We start from the raw sequence: 20,464 nt of genomic DNA on the forward strand, positions 1-20,464 counted from the left end.
AGCCTATGAGTGCTTGCCTTGTTTTTCCCTATGCTCAGCTCACAGGGCAATGGTGGAGACCGCACGGGATGAGGGTTTTATATGGCTGTGACATCAGAGGGAATGGCTATTTGTGAATTGGCTGGCTGAACAGCATTATGGGTGATCTTGCGTTCCCGGGCTTGTCGCCTTAGTTTCGCTTTCTAACATGTGCAGCAGCCATTTTAGGAAAACCTGATTTGTTCCCCCGAAGCACGAGGGGAAAAAAAGGATTTGTTGCTAATTGCAGGTTTCCTAAAGTTTGGACCGAATTCTGCTTAGAATGCTTCGTTTTGCTCAACATTAGTTGCATCCAGTGTCAGGCAGCTGCTGCCAAGGGCAGTAAGATTGTGGGTTGCATAAAAAGAGGGCATAGATGCACAAGACAAGAACATAGTCCTGCTACTTTACAAATCACTAGTCAGACCACACAGAGTACTGTGTACAATTCTGAACTCCTGTGCAAAAGAAAGACAGAGCAGAGCTAGAGAGGGTTCAGAGGAGGGCAACTAAAGTAATAACTGGAATGTGTTGACTACAATAGCTAGAAAGATTATCAAAATTAGGGTTAAAAGAAAAAAGATGACCGAGGGGAGATCTAAGAACTATGTATAAATATATCAGGGGTCAGTACAGAAATCTCTCCCATCATCTATTTATCCCCAGGACTGTGACGAGGGGACATCCTCTGCGTCTGGAGGAAAGAAGGTTTCTCCATGAGCATGTAAGTGGATTCTTTACTGTGAGAGAATCATGATCCATGTGTAAGATGATCGCTTGGCAGAAGTTTGATCCCACACACAGGATGGCCACACCACAGATAAAGGTCCAGTATGACCAAAACATTCAGTTGGGATACAATGTGGTTAAAGCCAATTCTTAGTCTTACATATCTGGATCATTAATTTTTGGATGTGATGTCATACAATAAACATATACCTTAATTTGCATATTTCAAATTGAGTGCTATGAATATTTTCATTCTCTAAGAGTTCAAGAGGGGCCTGTATACATTTCTGGAGTGTAATAATATTACAGGTTATAGTTACTAGAAATTTGGAGAATGGTCATTGATCCAAGGAGTTATTCTAATTGCCTGACTGGATAAGAACACAGCAGTTGCAGAGGGACCGGAGCCTTTATATTAAAACTTCTCAGCAATGTGGGTTACATATGAACATAGGTCAGCAAGTTTCATAGGTACAAAACTGCTGACAGATGACCTTTAATGCAGTTTTCCCCAACTTCGGTCCTCAGGACCATCCTCCTGTCCATGTTTGCAGGGTTTTCTTAGTATTGAGCAGGTGATATCATTGTCAATGTATCAGGACTTACCACAGGTATTAATTCTGTGGGATATTCTCAAATCATTATCGGCAGGTGGGCACTGAGGACTGGAGTTAAGGAACACTGCTTTAATGTGTTTGGTCAGGCTGTTATAGCTGCAAAAGGAGGGTCTATATTCAAATACTATTTTTTTTAATAATATTTTATGGAGTATTGAGCCATGGTGATAATTCTGCAATTTTAGTTGTTCTATGTAACAATCAGATTTTGCATTGTTTAAAAGACTCTTAGATAACAAAGTTTAGGCTACTTTCACACTTGCGTTCGGGGCTCCGCTTGTGAGTTCCGTTTGAAGGCTCTCACAAGCGGCCCCGAACGGATCCGTCCAGCCCTAATGCATTCTGAGTGGATGCGGATCCGCTCAGAATGCATTCGTTTGGCACAGTTTGTCCTTCACCCTGCTCAGCAGGCGGACACCTGAATGCTGCTTGCAGCGTTCGGGTGTCCGCCTGGCCGTGCGGAGGCAAACGGATCCGTCCAGACTTACAATGTAAGTCAATGGGGACGGATCCGTTTGAAGTTGACACAGTATGGCTCAATTTTCAAACGGATCCGTCCTCTATTGACTTTCAATGTAAAGTCAAATTGGATCCGTTTGCACTATCATGAACAAAAAAAAAAAAAAAATTTTTTTGTTCATGGTAATGCAAACGGATTCGTTCTGAACGGATCTAAGCGTTTGCATTATAGGTGCGGATCCGTCTGTGCAGATACCAGACGGATCCGCTCCGAACGCAAGTGTGAAAGTAGCCTTAATCAAAAATGTTTAAACAAGCTTTAAATTACCTTATTAAAAGAATGTTTAAAACCACACTTTAATCAAATCCAATAAGGAAAAATCTAAGGTTTAGCGTCCAATTAACAATTCTCCCTGTATAAGGCTCTAGCTAGGAGAGGCAGAGATGGCAGACAGTAAACAGAGGAGTGTTTTTGGTTATTTACATGGGCGGATAATCACAATAATTGTCCCTGAGAAACAAAAATATGCTTGTTTTTCAGGTGATCCATCATTGAGATGGCACATAAAATTGTTGCAGTGCATCACCTTGTGTAACACCAGCAATGACAAATATTTGTAATGTGCTTTTTTCACAGAAGTGACTCAAAGCACAGGTATAGTTGTGAAGCAGAGGAATCTGTGGTTGCCACTAGGTTTAATTTCATAGGGAGCCCATTTAGCTCTTAGTATATTGTGACAACATACAAACTCCTTGCAGTGCCAATCAATAAGCCTTGTGGCACATCCCTGTGTAAACAATAAATCTGTTAGCAATCATTCATTTCCATACAGAAGGGGTGATTGCTGGTTGTAAATGTATCTCACATAAATAAATATATATATATGTATAGAGAGAGAGAGAGAGAGAGAATGAATTTATATATATATGGGAAAAATATATTCAAATTGGCATACCTTACTTCTGCTGGCATCAGAGATGCTTAGCTTTCTTTTCCCTTTTGAAGGAACGATAATTTGAATATCTTTCCCAGAAGCGCAAACATATGCAAATTAGCATTTATTTGGGTTTGTCTCGCTTTCTCTCACTTCTATCTCTCAGACCTAGGAGAACAGACAGTGTTATATACCAAAATGGAGCATAGTTTATTTGAGTAGAATTGATTCAGACCCGAATGAAATTTTTGGAAACATTCACTAAATCGGACTCTAAACAAATTTCTATCTAAACAGGGAGAATGAATTTAATGTTCAGTTAACTAAATAAAATGAAATTACCAGCAGCCGATATAGTTACATAGGCAATATGATTGGAAATAATTTGACTAACCACATATATGTCAATAAAAGTTTGGTTGTTAGATAGGTTATCAGTAGGAAGGGTGAGGAATCTTTTAAAACTTGTTTTTCATTTTTGAATAAACAAGTATGTTTGAATGTGCTTGTTGTTACTATTCTTCTCATTCATCAGTTTTTGTAGCTAAATAAGTAGGCCCAGCTTTGAAATGTAGGATTATGTATACTTTCTTTTTTGCTGCCTCACTTTGTATTATGCTTTTGATTTTATAGTTCTAAAAAAATGTAACAGAAAAACAATGAGATATCGCAGTGCTCTAACTGGCATTCACATATATGTTGTCTTGGGAATGTGATGTCGATACATAGCAGTCTTCAGACAGTCACCTCTGTCTTGCTGTTGCTGTGCCGTTGGGGGATATTGGTATAATGATTCTGATGGCTAAATAATTCAGGAAGCTTTTCTATACTGAATTGCCTTTTGTTGGCATAAACTTGTCTTCGCATGTCATGATGATTTGGATCCCATCCTTGAAATGTTGCCCCTGCTAAAGGGTGAGTATTGGTCTTAGATAACTTAATCTTGTTATTTGCTTTAGCTGGTATCGGAGGGCAGTTTTCTGGTAAAGGAGAACCATCCTGGGTAATCAATACACCAGGCTGATAGCACGCTTCTGCAAAATCCATAACTGGAAATCTCTTGCAAAACTCATTGGGTGGATTTTCTGTAAAGAAAAAAAAAAGAAGTACGAAAGACCAATGTGAATATGACCGATTTCAGAGAAAACTATATAACTGTGTGCAGTTTTCAATAAAAAAAATGTTCAGAAATGACAGGGAGTTTTATACTCAGGAGTGGTGTAAGTATGACATTTTATTCTGCCTGGCAGTGGAGCGCCAAAGCGTAAGGAATAGATAGATAAAAGAGTGACAACGTCAACAACAACCGCCACTACTTTTAGGTTTTAGGGAGCTTAAGGTGCCACCTGAGCTAGGAGCTGGGTAAGACGACCTACTCCTCCTAGTTACGGAGGAGCAGGAGTCTCCATGGCCAAGCTGCTGGGACAAGGGGAACTCATACAGCCTCACGGGTATGGCAGGCGAACTAGTGGTTCCACCAACCTGCCACAGCCTTGCTGACTGGATCCCTGCGCAAACAGGAATCCAGAACTGTAAGCTGCACCAAAACACATAGGAAGGTCCCAACAGAAAATCACATACAACATCACACACATAAAGACATAAACAAAACGACAATATCTTTATGACCACAGGGGTGGCTCTCACTGGCAGGTAATATGCACAGGAGGCTGCTCCAGCCAAGCATGACTGAAGCAACCTCCTGAGCCATGCCAAACGCCAAGACTATATAGGCCAAGAAGCCACACTCCACAGTCGGACACACCCAGTGACATCACACACACACTGGGAAGGAAATTAACCCTTCCAGCACCACAGAAGGGAAACACACATAAAGGGGAAGTGACCAAACTAAGATCACACTGTGGCTGTTGCCGCAGGCAACGACATGGGTGGCAGCCGTCCTTGGAGACAGCCCGAAGGCCGGGACACTGCCACCACATGTACAACATACCAAACGTTGCCACGGGCAGCCACAGAGAAAGATGTCAAAGTGCACACCAGACAACACAAAGTGCACACCAGACATACAAACGTGCATACACACACGCACACAACTCCCAGGGATCCGCACACATCACTGTTGTCCGCGGCAACCGCACTTGAGGCAGACAACATCAAGCCTCAAGCTGCGGTTGAAACAACAACCCAAACCGCGGGCAACTGTATGCAGGTCCCAAGGAGTCACGGCCATAACCGTGGCCGTGACAGGTGGCTACTTTGAAGAACCTAGAATATGACATATTTTCAGTTGTTTCACACTTTTTTGTTATGTATATAATTCCACATGTGTTAATTCATAGTTTTGATGCCTTCAGTGTGACTCTACAATTTTCATAGTCATGAAAATAAAGAAAACTCTTTGAATGAGGTGTGTCCAAACTTTTGGTCTGTACTGGTGGGTTTGGAACTAATGGTGGTCTGTGGATGACACTATTACTGGGGATCTGTGTATGACGGACACTGTTATGGGGGGATCTGTGTATGACGGACACTGTTATGGGGGATCTGTGGATGACGGACACTGTTATGGGGGGATCTGTGGATGACTGACACTGTTATGGGGGGATCTGTGGATGACAGACACTGTTACAGGGGGGATCTGTGGATGACAGACACTGTTACAAGGGGATCTGTGGATGATGGACACTGTTATGGGGGGATCTGTGGATTACGAACACTGTTACAGGGGGGATCTGTGGCTGGCACTGTTACAGGGGGAACTGTGGATGGCACTGTTATATATGTGCCATCCACAGACCCCCCCCACCCCATAACAGTGCCATCCACAGACCCCCCCAGCCAATAACAGTGCCATCCACAGACCCCCACTCCTTAACTGTGCCATCCACGGATGTTATCCACAGATCCCCCCCGCCGCTCCAGTATACAAATATAAAATGTCTTATTCAATTAAAAGTGATTACACATGCCCCCTCACTCCTAATAGTACCGTACATCCTAACAGCTTCAGTAGAATGTCGGCAGGCACTTGCCTGCGCCGCCTGCTTCATTCATAAAAATGTCACGGCGCAGGCACGTGACATCAGGGAGTTACGCTGCCGCCTGCCCGGCCTGCCTGCCAGCATTCTACTGAAGCTGTTAGGATGTGCGGTAATAATAGGAATGAGGGGGCATGTGTAATTGAATAAGACATTTTATATTTTTGCAGCACTGGAGCGGTGGGGCGAGGCTATAGCAAAGTGACTGCACCGCCCCGCCCCGCCGCTATTGCCAGCCACCAGCTCCTCCCAGTCCTGCGATGTTAAACTGGGGGTAAAAAGTGCGTCTTACGGGGCGAAAAATATGGTATATATATTTGTGTGCTCTATCTATATATACACACACACATATATATATATATATATATATATATATATAGTGTATATCATACATATATATATATATATATATATATATTTATTAATATTATTTATAAGCGTTGATGGTATATACAGGGAGTGCAGAATTATTAGGCAAATGAGTATTTTGACCACATCATCCTCTTTATGCATGTTGTCTTACTCCAAGCTGTATAGGCTCGAAAGCCTACTACCAATTAAGTATATTAGGTGATGTGCATCTCTGTAATGAGAAGGGGTGTGGTCTAATGACATCAACACCCTATTTTAGGTGTGCATAATTATTAGGCAACTTCCTTTCCTTTGGCAAAATGGGTCAAAAGAAGGACTTGACAGGCTCAGAAAAGGCAAAAATAGTGAGATATCTTGCAGAGGGATGCAGCACTCTTAAAATTGCAAAGCTTCTGAAGCGTGATCATCGAGCAATCAAGCGTTTCATTCAAAATAGTCAACAGGGTCGCAAGAAGCGTGTGGAAAAACCAAGGCGCAAAATAACTGCCCATGAACTGAGAAAAGTCAAGCGTGCAGCTGCCAAGATGCCACTTGCCACCAGTTTGGCCATATTTCAGAGCTGCAACATCACTGGAGTGCCCAAAAGCACAAGGTGTGCAATACTCAGAGACATGGCCAAGGTAAGAAAGGCTGAAAGACGACCACCACTGAACAAGACACACAAGCTGAAACGTCAAGACTGGGCCAAGAAATATCTCAAGACTGATTTTTCTAATGTTTTATGGACTGATGAATTGAGAGTGAGTCTTGATGGGCCAGATGGATGGGCCCGTGGCTGGATTGGTAAAGGGCAGAGAGCTCCAGTCCGACTCAGACGCCAGCAAGGTGGAGGTGGGCTGGTATCATCAAAGATGAGCTTGTCGGGCCTTTTCGGGTTGAGGATGGAGTCAAGCTCAACTCCCAGTCCTACTGCCAGTTTCTGGAAGACACCTTCTTCAAGCAGTGGTACAGGAAGAAATCTGCATCCTTCAAGAAAAACATGATTTTCATGCAGGACAATGCTCCATCACACAGGTCCAAGTACTCCACAGCAAGAAAGGGTATAAAAGAAGAAAATCTAATGACATGGCCTCCTTGTTCACCTGATCTGAACCCCATTGAGAACCTGTGGTCCATCATCAAATGTGAGATTTACAAGGAGGGAAAACGGTACACCTCTCTGAACAGTGTCTGGGAGGCTGTGGTTGCTGCTGCACGCAATGTTGATGGTGAACAGATCAAAACACTGACAGAATCCATGGATGGCAGGCTTTTGAGTGTCCTTGCAAAGAAAGGTGGCTATATTGGTCACTGATTTGTTTTTGTTTTGTTTTTGAATGTCAGAAATGTATATTTGTGAATGTTGAGATGTTATATTGGTTTCACTGGTAAAAATAAATAATTGAAATGGGTATATATTTGTTTTTTGTTAAGTTGCCTAATAATTATGCACAGTAATAGCCACCTGCACACACAGATATCCCCCTAAAATAGCTAAAACTAAAAACAAACTAAAAACTACTTCCAAAAATATTCAGCTTTGATATTAATGAGTTTTTTGGGTTCATTGAGAACATGGTTGTTGTTCAATGATAAAATTAATCCTCAAAAATACAACTTGCCTAATAATTCTGCACTCCCTGTATGGTACTTTTTTGTAAATTACTTTTTGTAAAATAATGGCACCCCATTTCATTGGTGGTTGTAGTGGCTGCATGCTTATTAGGCAAATACTCACCTGAATCAAGCATTCAGCGACGTCACCGGACTCTCCGCCTCCTTACCAGCGATGCCGGCGTCTTCTCTTCCGGGAGTAGGGCTGACGTCATTGGCGCAGGCGCACTGAGGAAGGAGCAGCCAAGCGAGCGTTCTTCTCTCAGAGCGCCTGCGCCTAATGAGGACCGGTACGGTGCAGGAGCGGGATTTCAGCTGCAGACAGGGCCAGCGGAAGAAGGAGAGCGCTCGCTGGCCCTGTCAATCAAGTGGAGGAGGGGGCTATTTTTAGACCGAGGATGCGGCGGCTACCAGCAAGTCCGGCCAACTTGCTGGTAGTGAAGAAATTAGCATATCACAAAAGTACTATTTTTTAAGAATTTAAAGCACAGCCAGAGGTAAGAGGTGGTATATATGGACTCTGCGTACATTAGCAATTATATTAATTCCAATACAGAAAATTGCTGTTTGGGGGTGACAGAAGCCCTTTAAGCTTGAAACTGGCTTCATATTTCTTTCTCCTTGCTGGTAGAGCCATGGTGGGGTATTGACTGTTAGCCATTTGTCTACTGTACTGTATGTACTGGTGCTGTACTGTACGAACTAGTACAGATACTGGTGCTGTACTGTATTCACCACCACATGTATCTGCTCCCCAAACTTCATTAGAGATCCGCCGTTTCAACATTAGAATTGGCTGAAGTGCAGATGCGCCTGCTTCCCCCTGCCTTCCCTCAGAATCGCCAATCCAACCCAGTATACAACAACCAGCCAATCACGGCAAGCGATGTGCCGTTTTTTTTTTCTGTACACACTGCATACAAAGCCTGCTTGGATTGGGTGGGTAAGCTGCCTGTCCAGCCCTCCCTGTCTTCAAGACGATCTTAGCGGTAGTACGCAATGTGATACTACTGGCATGAGAAAACCACTGAGAGCAGGGAGAGGGGGCTGCTTCAGGAGCGACTGGCCGGGATGCAGCGCACGGTGGCTCAGCTAGCCTCCAGTCCGGCTAGGAACTACGTTTCAGCACGCAGTATACCGGCATATAAGACGACACCCGGCGTATAAGAGGACCCCCGACTTTTGAGAAGATTTTCATGTTTTAAAAGTAGTCTTATACACAGGAAAATACAGTCATTGTTTTCATGTGTTGGGTATGTATAAAACACTGTAAATGTATGTGCACTATGCTTTGCTCCTGAGCAAGGGGTTTATGACAGCATCGAAATGCGTAGAGCTATTTCTTAATAAAAAGTCACTGCGTATTATTGAGAAGTCTTCTGGGTCATCTATCAATAGGACGTTTAAGGGACTACCATTCTACAGGTGACCTCGGCGAGGGAGGGTACGGTGTCAAGTGGTGATGTGAGTAGCACTCAAGTTTGTGTGTATTTTATTTTAATGAAGACCACAACATTTGTTCTATAGTGAATTTACCATTAGAGATGGCATTGCGGTTCACCCTGCGGTCATTTTGCTCATTCAAGATCCGCCGATCATGCGTACATATGATGATGTTCGCATGTGCCATATTCTTTTGCATTGCACAGAACTTTGACCCATTACACATCCATCAGGTGGGACAGGACAGCCAATCAGGGCCGTCTTTAACAAGGGGCAAAAGGAGCAGCTGCCCCAGGCCCAGTTGCTCCTGGGGGGCCCAAGGCAGCTGCCTCTTAAGCCCTGTGGCCACTGTCCTGGGTGTCAGGCTGTCAGCTACACAGGGGGGTGCTGCCAGGCCTGCCTGCCGCATTCCAGGCAGCAAACTGTGAGAGCTGTGATTCTCTTTGGAGAAAGGATCTTAGATGACAACATCACCATGTGACCAGTAACCTAGCAATATTACTGGTCACATGGCTATAAGGTCATAAAAGGTCCTGTCTACCAGGAGTGTGGCTGCAGGAGTTTTCCTTAACTGTGGAGCTTTTTTTTTGTGAAGATTACATCTGGAAAAGGTGACAGGGGCTGTTATGATAATATACTGTAAGTTACTGTATACTGTAGGGTACTGTATGCTGTGGGGTGCTGTATACTGTGGGGTTCTATACTGCTCTACTGTATACTATGGTGTGCTGTATACTGTGGGGTGCTCTACAATATACTATGGGGTGCTGTATACTGTGGGGGTGCTATACTGCCCTACTGTATATTGTGGGGGGGCTGTATATTGTGGGGTGCTGTATATTGTTGTGTGCTATACTGCTCTACTGTATACTGTGGGGTTCTGTATACTGTGGGGGTGTTATACTGCTCTACTGTATACTATGGGGTGCTATACTGCTTTACTGTATACTGTGGGGTGCTATACTCCTCTACTGTATATTGTGGGGTGCTGTATACCGTTGAGTTGCTGTATACTGTGGGGTACTATACTGATTTACTGTATACTGTGGGGAGCTGTATATTATGGAGTGCTCTACTGCTCTACTGTATACTGTGGGGAGCTGTATATTGTGGAGTGCTATATTGCTCTACTGTATACTGTGGGGTGCTATACTGCACTACTGTATACTGTGGGGTGCTGTATACCATTGGGTTGCTGTATACTGTAGGGTGCTGTATACCGTTGGGTTGCTGTATACCGTTGGGTTGCTGTATACCGTTGGGTTGCTGTATACTGTGGGGTTGCTGTATACTGTGGGGTACTGTATACCGTTGAGTTGCTGTATACTGTGGGGTGCTGTATACTGTGAGGTGCTGTATACTATGGGGAGCTGTATATTGTGGAGTGCTATACTGCTCTACTGTATACTGTGGGTTGCTGTATATGTTGCGTTGCTGTATACTGTGGGGTGCTGTATACTGTGAAGTGTTGTATATTGTGGGGTGCTATACTGCTCTACTGTATACTGTGGGGTGCTGTATACCATTGGGTTGCTGTATACTGTGGGGTGCTATATTGCTTTACTGTATACTGTGGGGAGCTGTATATTGTGGAGTGCTATTCTGCTCTACTGTATATTGTGGGGTACTGTATATTGTGGGGGCTGTATACTGTGGGGTGCTATACTGCTCTATTGTATAATGTGAAGTGCTGTATAGTATGGGGTGCTGTATACTTGTCATGGTCTTACCTTCTTGCTGTTCTCCTTCGTTTGACATGTGCTGGCGGCCATCTTGGTTTCTGGGTTTCTTGTAGCCTCCCACCCTGCGGCTTCTCCTTCCCACTGGGAGGAGCTGGATGCCTAGCTCACATATATAGGAGGTCTGTGGCTTCAGTTCCTTGCTTGGTCCTCCTGTGTTCACATGCTTCTAAGACTGCCGCTGCTTCTGGTTCCTGATCCTGGCTTCGTCTGACTACCCTGCTGGTTCCTGATCCAGGCTTCGTCTGACTACCCTTCTGGTTCCTGATCCTGGCTTCGTCTGACTACCCTGCTGGTTCCTGATCCAGGCTTCGTCTGACTACCCTTCTGGTTCCTGACCTCTGGCTTCGCAAGACCCTGCTTCGGTTTAGCCATCCGTTTGGACTTTTGCCTCACAGCTTGATTTTCAATAAAGCCTTCTTATCTCCACTTATCTCTTGTTGTACGTCTGGTTCATGGTTCCATGACATTAGGACCAAGCCATGAATTCTGACGGTACAGGGCCATCCTCGCTACCTACGCTGGTTGCCAGACTTGATCAGCAGGATCACCTGTTGGGTCGGTTCGCTGTGGCGTTGCAAACCCTGCTTGAACGCACGGCTCATTTAGCTTCCGTTGCCGATGGGTCGGTTGTCGCTCCTGGGCCCGCTCCTACTGCCGCTCCGGTTGTTGTGCCAGAGTCTACCCCGACACCTGTTGCTGCGCCTGCGGTGTTTCGGGGTATGACCGGTTCTGCCCCCCTTCCACAGCGCTTTGGGGGAGAGCCAACTCAGTGCCGAGGTTTCCTTAACCAGGTGGGCATTTATTTCGAGTTGCTGCCACATGCCTTTCCTACTGAGAGATCAAAGGTGGGCTTCTTGATCTCGCTGCTCTCGGACAAGGCCTTGGCCTGGGCCAGCCCTTTATGGGAGAACAACAATCCGGTGGTTGCCGAGTTTTCCGGTTTTGTTGCTTCTCTTCGGAAGGTATTCGATGTGCCGGCTCGTGCTGCCTCTGCTGCGAAGCTCCTTATGTCCATCAGACAGGGTTCACGATCCGTAGCTGAATACGCCATTGAGTTTCGTACCCTGGCAGCAGAGGTGGGCTGGAATAATGAGGCTCAGGTCGCTGCTTTCTCTCATGGTCTCTCGGATGCCTTGAAGGATGAGGTTGCAGCTAAGGACCTACCAGTGGAGCTCGAGTCTCTTATTTCTTTCCTGATTTTGATTGACACCAGACTCAGGGAGAGACCTTCCTTTAAGGAGAGCCTGCGGAGGTCTTGTAACAGATTGGCGCCTACGTTTGCTGTCCCACCCGTGCCTCCCTCTCCTCCCACGCCTCCTGGGGATGACTTGTCTGGGGGTGAACCCATGCAGCTGGGGTTTGCTCGCCTGTCCGAGGGGGAGAGGGTACTCCGGAGACGCGAGGGCCGATGCATGTACTGTGGTCTCGGTGGGCATTTTCGGTTGGCATGCCCGAACCGTCCGGGAAACGCTCGCACCTGAGATCCTGTCGGGGGCAGATCTTGGGTGGAGTCTCCTCGTCCCCGGTTTCCCGTGTTGACAAACCACTGATTACTGTTGTCCTCTCCTGGGTCGGGGGCTCGGTGACGACCCAGGCGTTGGTGGACTCTGGTGCTGGTGGTTTGTTCATTGATAGTGTGTTCGCTGCCGCCAATTCCATTCCTCTGCAGCCTCAAGGTTCCCCACTGGCTCTTGAGGCGATAGACGGCAGACCCCTTCTGCCGCCACACGTGACTCAGGAGACCCTTCCAGTGGGGATGGCCATTGGTGCCGTTCACAGAGAGTCGGTCTGTCTCCAGGTTATTTCGTCTCCACACTACTCGGTGGTCTTGGGGTACCCCTGGCTCCAGAAGCATAATCCGACTTTCGATTGGAGATCGGCCGAGATCCTCTCGTGGTCACCGCAGTGTGGGGCTAGTTGCATCCATGGGCCTGTCAAGTTGCTGTGTACTTCCTCGGACTCTCTGTTGCCTCCTGAATACGAGGAGTACCGGGATGTATTCGATAAGGTGCGTGCGGTTGCCCTACCTCCGCACCGCCCATACGATTGTGCCATAGAGTTACAATCTGGTGCCGTTCCTCCTCGTGGCAAAGTCTATCCACTGTCGGTAGCGGAGAATGAGGCCATGGAGGAGTACGTGAGGGAGGCGCTTTCACGCGGACACATTCGCAAATCCTCGTCCCCGGCAGGGGCTGGATTTTTCTTTGTGAAAAAGAAGGGCGGTGAGTTGAGGCCTTGCATCGATTACAGGGGTCTCAATCGCATCACGATCAAGAACGCTTACCCGATACCCTTGATTTCCGAGCTGTTTGATCGCCTCAAAGGGGCCACGGTCTTTACCAAACTCGACCTGAGGGCGGCATATAACCTGGTAAGGATCAAGGCGGGCGATGAGTGGAAGACCGCGTTTAACACCAGGACCGGTCATTATGAATCCTTGGTTATGCCCTTTGGGTTGTGCAATGCGCCCGCAGTCTTCCAGGAATTCATCAACGATGTTTTCCGTGACCTGTTGCAGCAGTGTGTGGTGGTCTATTTGGATGACATCTTGGTATATTCTGAATCCATGGAGGCCCACATTCTGGATGTCAGACGAGTGTTGCAACGGTTACGAGAGAACAAGCTGTTCGGTAAGCTTGAGAAATGCGAGTTTCACCGATCCCAGGTAACCTTCTTAGGTTACATCATTTCCGCTGAGGGGTTCTCCATGGATCCTGAGAAGGTTTCGGCTGTCTTACAGTGGCCCCAGCCCAGTGGTCTTCGTGCCCTGCAGCGCTTTTTGGGCTTCGCCAATTATTATCGGAAGTTCATCAGGGACTTTTCCATGCTAGCCAAGCCTCTCACGGATCTGACCAGGAAGAGCAGTAATCCCCAGGTCTGGCCGCTCGAGGCCATCCGAGCTTTTGAGGCTCTAAAGTCCGCCTTTGTGTCGGCTCCGATTCTGTCGCATCCCAACCCTGGGTTGCCTTTTGTCCTCGAGGTGGACGCGTCTGAGACGGGAGTAGGCGCCCTTCTGTCTCAGCGTAGAACACCAGAGGGTCCTCTGCTTCCTTGTGGGTTTTACTCCCGGAAACTGTCTTCCGCGGAGTGCAACTATCAGATTGGTGACAGGGAGTTATTGGCCATCGTGCAGGCCCTTAAAGAATGGAGGCACTTGCTCGAGGGCTCGGTGGTTCCGGTTCTCATCCTGACGGACCACAAGAATCTGACCTACCTCTCTGAGGCCAAGAGATTGACACCACGTCAGGCCAGATGGGCTCTGTTCTTGTCACGTTTTAATTACGTGGTCTCCTACCTACCCGGTTCCAAGAACATCAGAGCGGATGCCTTATCACGGCAGTACTCCGAGCTGTCCGGGGAGGAGTCGATTCCGACTTCGGTCATACCTCCGAATCAGATCCTGGCCGCCATTCGCACCAGCCTGACCTCTTCCCTGGGTGAGCAGATTTTGGCAGCTCAATCTGGTGCTCCCTCTGGGAGACCCAACGGCAGATGTTTTGTGCCTGAGGAGTTGCGCACTCGGTTGTTGCGAACCTACCATAACTCCAAGGCCGCGGGGCATCCTGGAAAGAATCAGCTGTCCTGGGCTGTTTCACGTCTGTTCTGGTGGCCTTCTCTACGTTCCGACATCGCCGCATATGTAGCGGCACGCTCCGTTTGTGCCCAGAGTAAGTCCCCTCGGCACCTTTCGTTGGGTCTTTTGCAACCCATAGCCACCGGGGAGCGTCCATGGTCACACCTGGGGATGGATTTCATTGTGGACCTCCCTGCATCCCGAGGCCATACGGTCATTCTCATGATTGTGGATCGGTTTTCCAAAATGTGCCACTGTGTTCCTCTCAAGAAGTTACCCTCTGCACAAGAGTTGGCCTCGATTTTTGCCAGGGAGGTCTTCCGGTTGCACGGTTTGCCCAAGGAGATTGTGTCGGATCGGGGGAGTCAGTTTGTGTCCAGGTTCTGGCGCGCCTTTTGCTCCCAGTTGGGGATTCGTCTCTCTTTCTCCTCGGCCTACCACCCTCAGTCCAATGGGGCCGCAGAACGATCCAATCAGGCCTTGGAGCAATTCCTTCGTTGCTATGTCTCCGATCACCAAGACAATTGGGTTGACCTCCTGCCTTGCGCAGAGTTTCCAGGAACACGGCGATGAACTCTTCCTCTGGGACGTCTCCCTTCATGGCCAATTATGGGTTCCAACCTGCCGTGTTACCGGAGGTATTCTCTCCCCAGGATATTCCGGCTGTGGAGGATCACCTTTCCGTCCTACGTGCTTCTTGGGTACAGATCCAGAGGTCCCTTGAGGTCTCTGCGCAGCGCCAGAGACTCCAGGCTGATCGCAGACGAGCGCCCGCTCCTTCCTACCAGGTCGGAGACCGCGTATGGTTGTCCACCCGCAACCTCAACCTTCGAGTGCCCACTCCCAAGCTGGCGCCTCGCTTTGTTGGTCCCTTCCGAGTGCTTCGCAGGGTAAACCCGGTAGCCTATGCCCTTGCGCTTCCTCCTGGCATGCGGATCTCCAACGTGTTTCATGTCTCCCTGTTGAAGCCACTGGTGTGTAATCGTTTCACTTCCTCGGTTCCTCGGCCTCGTCCGGTCCAAGTGGGCAATCGTGAGGAGTATGAGGTGAGCAATATCCTGGACTCACGCCTGGTCCGCGGTCGGGTGCAGTTTTTGGTCCATTGGCGTGGTTATGGTCCAGAGGAGCGTTCCTGGGTTCCCTCCGCAGATGTCCATGCTCCTGCCTTGCTCCGAGCCTTCCACGCACGCTTCCCTCAGAAACCGTTCTTTACTCCGCGGAGGAGGGGCCCTTGAGGGGGAGGTACTGTCATGGTCTTACCTTCTTGCTTTTCTCCTTCGTTTGACATGTGCTGGCGGCCATCTTGGTTTCTGGGTTTCTTGTAGCCTCCCACCCTGCGGCTTCTCCTTCCCACTGGGAGGAGCTGGATGCCTAGCTCACATATATAGGAGGTCTGTGGCTTCAGTTCCTTGCTTGGTCCTCCTGTGTTCACATGCTTCTAAGACTGCTGCTGCTTCTGGTTCCTGATCCTGGCTTCGTCTGACTACCCTGCTGGTTCCTGATCCAGGCTTCGTCTGACTACCCTTCTGGTTCCTGATCCTGGCTTCGTCTGACTACCCTGCTGGTTCCTGATCCAGGCTTCGTCTGACTACCCTTCTGGTTCCTGACCTCTGCTTCGCAAGACCCTGCTTCGGTTTAGCCATCCGTTTGGACTTTTGCCTCACAGCTTGATTTTCAATAAAGCCTTCTTATCTCCACTTATCTCTTGTTGTACGTCTGGTTCATGGTTCCATGACAATACTGTTGGGTGCTTTACTGCTCTACTGTTACTGTATACTGTGGGGTGCTGTATACTGTATAGTGTGGGGTGCTGTATACTATAGGCTGCTATACTGCATACTGTGGGGTGCTGTATACTATAGGGTAATATACTTTATACTGTGGGGTGCTGTATACTATAGGGTGCTATACTGCATACTGCAGGGTGTTGGGGTGCACTGTAACTCTAGGGTGAGCCGAGCCCCGGTCTCCTTCCTGCAGAGCGGAGCCCACTTCCAGCCTGAGCCAAGCTGCCCAGAGCACTGATCCTGAGCCGTTGGAGTCGTCAAAACTGGAAGTATTTACAGTCATTCACTGTATTCTACCAGGGGTGTGGATTATTTTTTTTTGTGTGTGTTGTGGTGGAGGGCGTGATTGCATGCTAGGGTGTGGGAAGGCGGGATCCAGGGAGCCCAAGTAAATTTTTGCCCAGGGTCCAATCAATATTAAAGACGGTCCTGCAGCCAATTGAGACGTTTCAGCACAAGGACACACCCCCACCCTATAACAGAACCCGATCTAGCAGCCATTTTACATTCTGTGTTTTGCCAGTGTAGGGAGAGGTTGCTTTGTGGAGCAGGGACAGACTGTTAGGGACAACAAACGCTAGCTAATATCGCCACAAAAGTCCTCTTAAGGACTCGTATAGGTGTGATATACTTATAATATACTGTGATTTATACTTATAAAAAACTGATTGAGGGGTGTGATATACCAATAATATGCATTTTTAACATAGAAAGTATATTATAGTGCAAGCGTTATTGGAACAACTATTAGCAACGGGTGTGATATACCTGTTGCCCTCCAAAAAGCTGATTGAGGGGTGCAATATACCTGCTTCCACAAAATACTGATTGAGGGGTACAATATACCTGCTTCCACCAAATATTGATTCAGGGGTTCTATATACCTGTTTCCACAAAATATTGATTGAGGGGTGCGATATACCTGCTTCTAGAAAATACTGATTATGGGGTTCTATATACCTGCTTCCACAAAATACTGATTGAGGGGTGTGATATACCTGCTTTCACCAAATATTGATTAAGGAGTTCTATATACTTGTTTCCACAAAATAGTGATTGAGGGGTGTGATATACCTGCTTCTACAAAATACTGATTAAGGGGTTCCATATACTGGCTTCAACAAAATACTGTACTGATTGAGGGGTGCGATATACCGGCTTCCACCAAATACTGATTGAGGGCTGCGATATACCTGCTTCCACAAATACTTTGGCACTCATTTGGTCATTTTGAAAATGACAGGCAGAGGAAGAGGCAGGCCGTTCCACAGGGGTGGTAGGGGTCGGGCAGGTGCAGCAGGCCAGAGCCTAAGTGGGAAATTGGAGAAGGTGTGTACGATAACATCAAAGGACGCACCAGAGTTGGTTGAGTGGCTCACTCAGCCTTCCACTTCTGCACCCTCCTAATCCTCTGTATCTGCACCCTCCTCACTCTCTGCTGTGTGCACCCTCAAAGACACCACTACCACGACCACCATAGCCCCTCCACTTGAGTCAGAGGAATTATTTTCCCATCCAGTCTCAAACCTTACCGATGCACAGCCATTCTTGGCATCGAATAAGGAAGAAGAGGTAGCAACGGCCGCCACCCAGCGATCTGACAACAGTGCCCAGATCAGCGGTGGTGAAGGTGACGATAATGATGTATTGATGGACGTGATGTGGGTGCCCACAAGAGAGAAAGAGGAGGGGAGTTTAAAAGGAGAGACAGAGCAGCAGATGGGGAATAGACGGAGGAGAAGCAGGCAGAACTCGCAGTGCACCGGAGGCAAAAAGCAGACTGCAAATGTACTGTATCTGGGGCGAGCCATCCACCATGCACAGTCACATCTTGCGCTCCCAAGGTGCCGACACATGGCTCCGCAGTGTGTGATTTTTTTTAACATATCAGCTGCTGACAATAGTGTTGCCATCTGCAGCCTGTGCTGTCAACGCATAAGTCTCAGTAAGCCCAACACTCACCTAGGGACTAATGTTGAGCGTGAATATTCGAATAGCGAATATCGCAACTTTGCTAATTCGCGAATATTTAAATATAGTGCTATATATTCGCTATATCGAATATTCGTCATTTTTTTACATCTAAAAACATGATTCCTTTCTGCTTCTTTCTTGTGGGTCAATGAGTCGTTGGCCCACAAGCAACTTTAGCAGGAAGGAATCATGTTTTCATTAGGAAAAAAATGACGAATATTCAAAAAAAAGAATATATAGCAATATAGTGAATATATTCGTTATTTAGAATATTCAATTTTTTTCCCCCAATCTATACAGTTGTTCGCATACTCCACCCCGACAAGTGTCCCCGTCACCATGGGAACGCATGTGGGTTAGAAAATACCATCAGATCTGAGTTTTCCCAGAGATCAGGAAAACTCAGATCCGATGGTATATTCTAACCCACAGGCGTTCCCATGGTGACGGGGACGCTTGTCGGGGAAGAGTATGCCAAAGTGGAATAACAGTAAATAACTAATATATTCGATATATTGCTATAACTTTGTTTATTATAATATTCGCTATATTGCTATAACTTAGTTTTTTAGAATATTTGTCATATTCTAAGACAAGAATATATAGCAATATAGCGAATATTCGTAAAATACACATATAGACTGCAATTTAGCTAATACAGTGCTATAGTATTTTTTTTAATAGTGTACATTTTTTCCAAATCTGAAGTTCAGAAGAGACAAAAAAAAATTGACTGTAAAAAAAGATATTATAGCACTATATTAGCTAAATTACAGATGGGTGGGTGCCACAGGTTGCTTGCTTGACGGCCGTCAGAAGGCTCATCCGGTGGGCAGTAAAAGTTATGTACCTTCCCTGCCCGTGTTTGCTAGACCACGTGTCTGTGGTCAGATGTATCGTGGCTTTGTGGGTTCTGACGGAGTTGCTCCCACTGGGCTCGGTGATGGAAGGCCAGGTGCCTTCTTAAAGCGGTTGTCCCTAGGTGAGTGTTGGGCAAGAGGGTTATCAGGCGCCATCATCTTTTTTCACTCGAATATTTGGGCCACGGAAGCATGTCTTTAACCAGATGAATGTGAGATTAGCATGGGGGAAGGTGGAGTGGAGGACAAATGGGAGGAGAGAGGAAAAGGAGAAGAGGTAGGACATGGAGCGCTGGGAGTGTGGCTTTGTGGGTTCTGATGGCGTTGCTCCCACTGGGCTTGGTGATGGAAGGCCAGGTGACTTCTTAAGGAGGTCGTCCCTAGTAGTGATGAGCAGGAGGTGTTATATTCGATTTCGCAATATTTTGCGAATATTCGATTGAATATTCATCTTATATCTGTTGAAATCAAATATTCGTCATTACTCTATTTATCGCGGATAATATGCAATTTAATTATTCGCGATAAATAGAATAATGATGAATATTCGATTTCAACAAATATAAGACAAATATTCAATTGAATATTTGCAAAATATTGCGAAATCGAATATGGCACCTAGATATTGTAGATGAAAAAGAGGTCTCAGTATTAATAAAAAGAGCCTAGAATCATTCACATATCTCGTGCTACAGACTATGGCCGGATTGGGGTATACCAAATCATATATCTAGGTATATAAACCCAATCTTGTAATAGGATAGTGCTTATATATTTAGACCAGACCGAAAATATACAGATAAATCGGACATCAATGGCGTGACAGTATTAACTGATAGCAACTACCGATCCACATCAAAGTATATATAGAGTCATTATTCAATATGTAGCATTAAATGATATCACATATGCAGCAGATAGTTAGGATCGATAGTACTTGCATGCCCATGTATTGGCTGGATAGATAGGCCGGTAGGTGATGTCCGCAGGTCAGGGTAATAGTGACAGTGATGGCATCATTATGACCCGGTCGTGTCCGTGGATAGGCGGCAACGTTTTACCGGCGTCCCTGCCTTTTAAACTGTTACTTCCAGGTACATGTCGCGTGGATGACCCACGTGGTGTCGGTATCTGATGACGTCTGGCGCTAGTGCGTAGTACTCTGTAGGAGATGGGACAGATGGCATCTGACGTCAGACGCACCCACGTGACTACAGCGCCGATCATGTGATCTATCTTGCCGAGCCGATCATGTGATTGGGTCAAGCCGGTGATATACAATACTGGCCATTAAAGGTATGCTCGCTGGAAGGCACTAGTATAAAAATCCTATTGTGTTAAGTTAACAGCCACATATAT

At 46.6% G+C, this 20,464-nt stretch overlaps 1 protein-coding gene across 1 annotated transcript in view; it reads right to left on the bottom strand.

The window, feature by feature from the left end:
• Window positions 1-3,109: 3,109 nt before the first annotated feature.
• Window positions 3,110-20,464, bottom strand: part of SHISA8 (shisa family member 8) — a 953,154-nt gene continuing 935,799 nt past the window's right edge. The window contains exon 4 of the mRNA XM_044302281.1: window positions 3,110-3,843. Coding sequence (XP_044158216.1) covers window positions 3,494-3,843 — 350 coding nt within the window. The 3' untranslated portion in view covers window positions 3,110-3,493. The remainder of the gene's footprint in view (window positions 3,844-20,464) is intronic.

Source organism: Bufo gargarizans, chromosome 7 (genome assembly GCF_014858855.1).
Source record: "Bufo gargarizans isolate SCDJY-AF-19 chromosome 7, ASM1485885v1, whole genome shotgun sequence".
Lineage (NCBI taxonomy): Eukaryota > Metazoa > Chordata > Amphibia > Anura > Bufonidae > Bufo > Bufo gargarizans.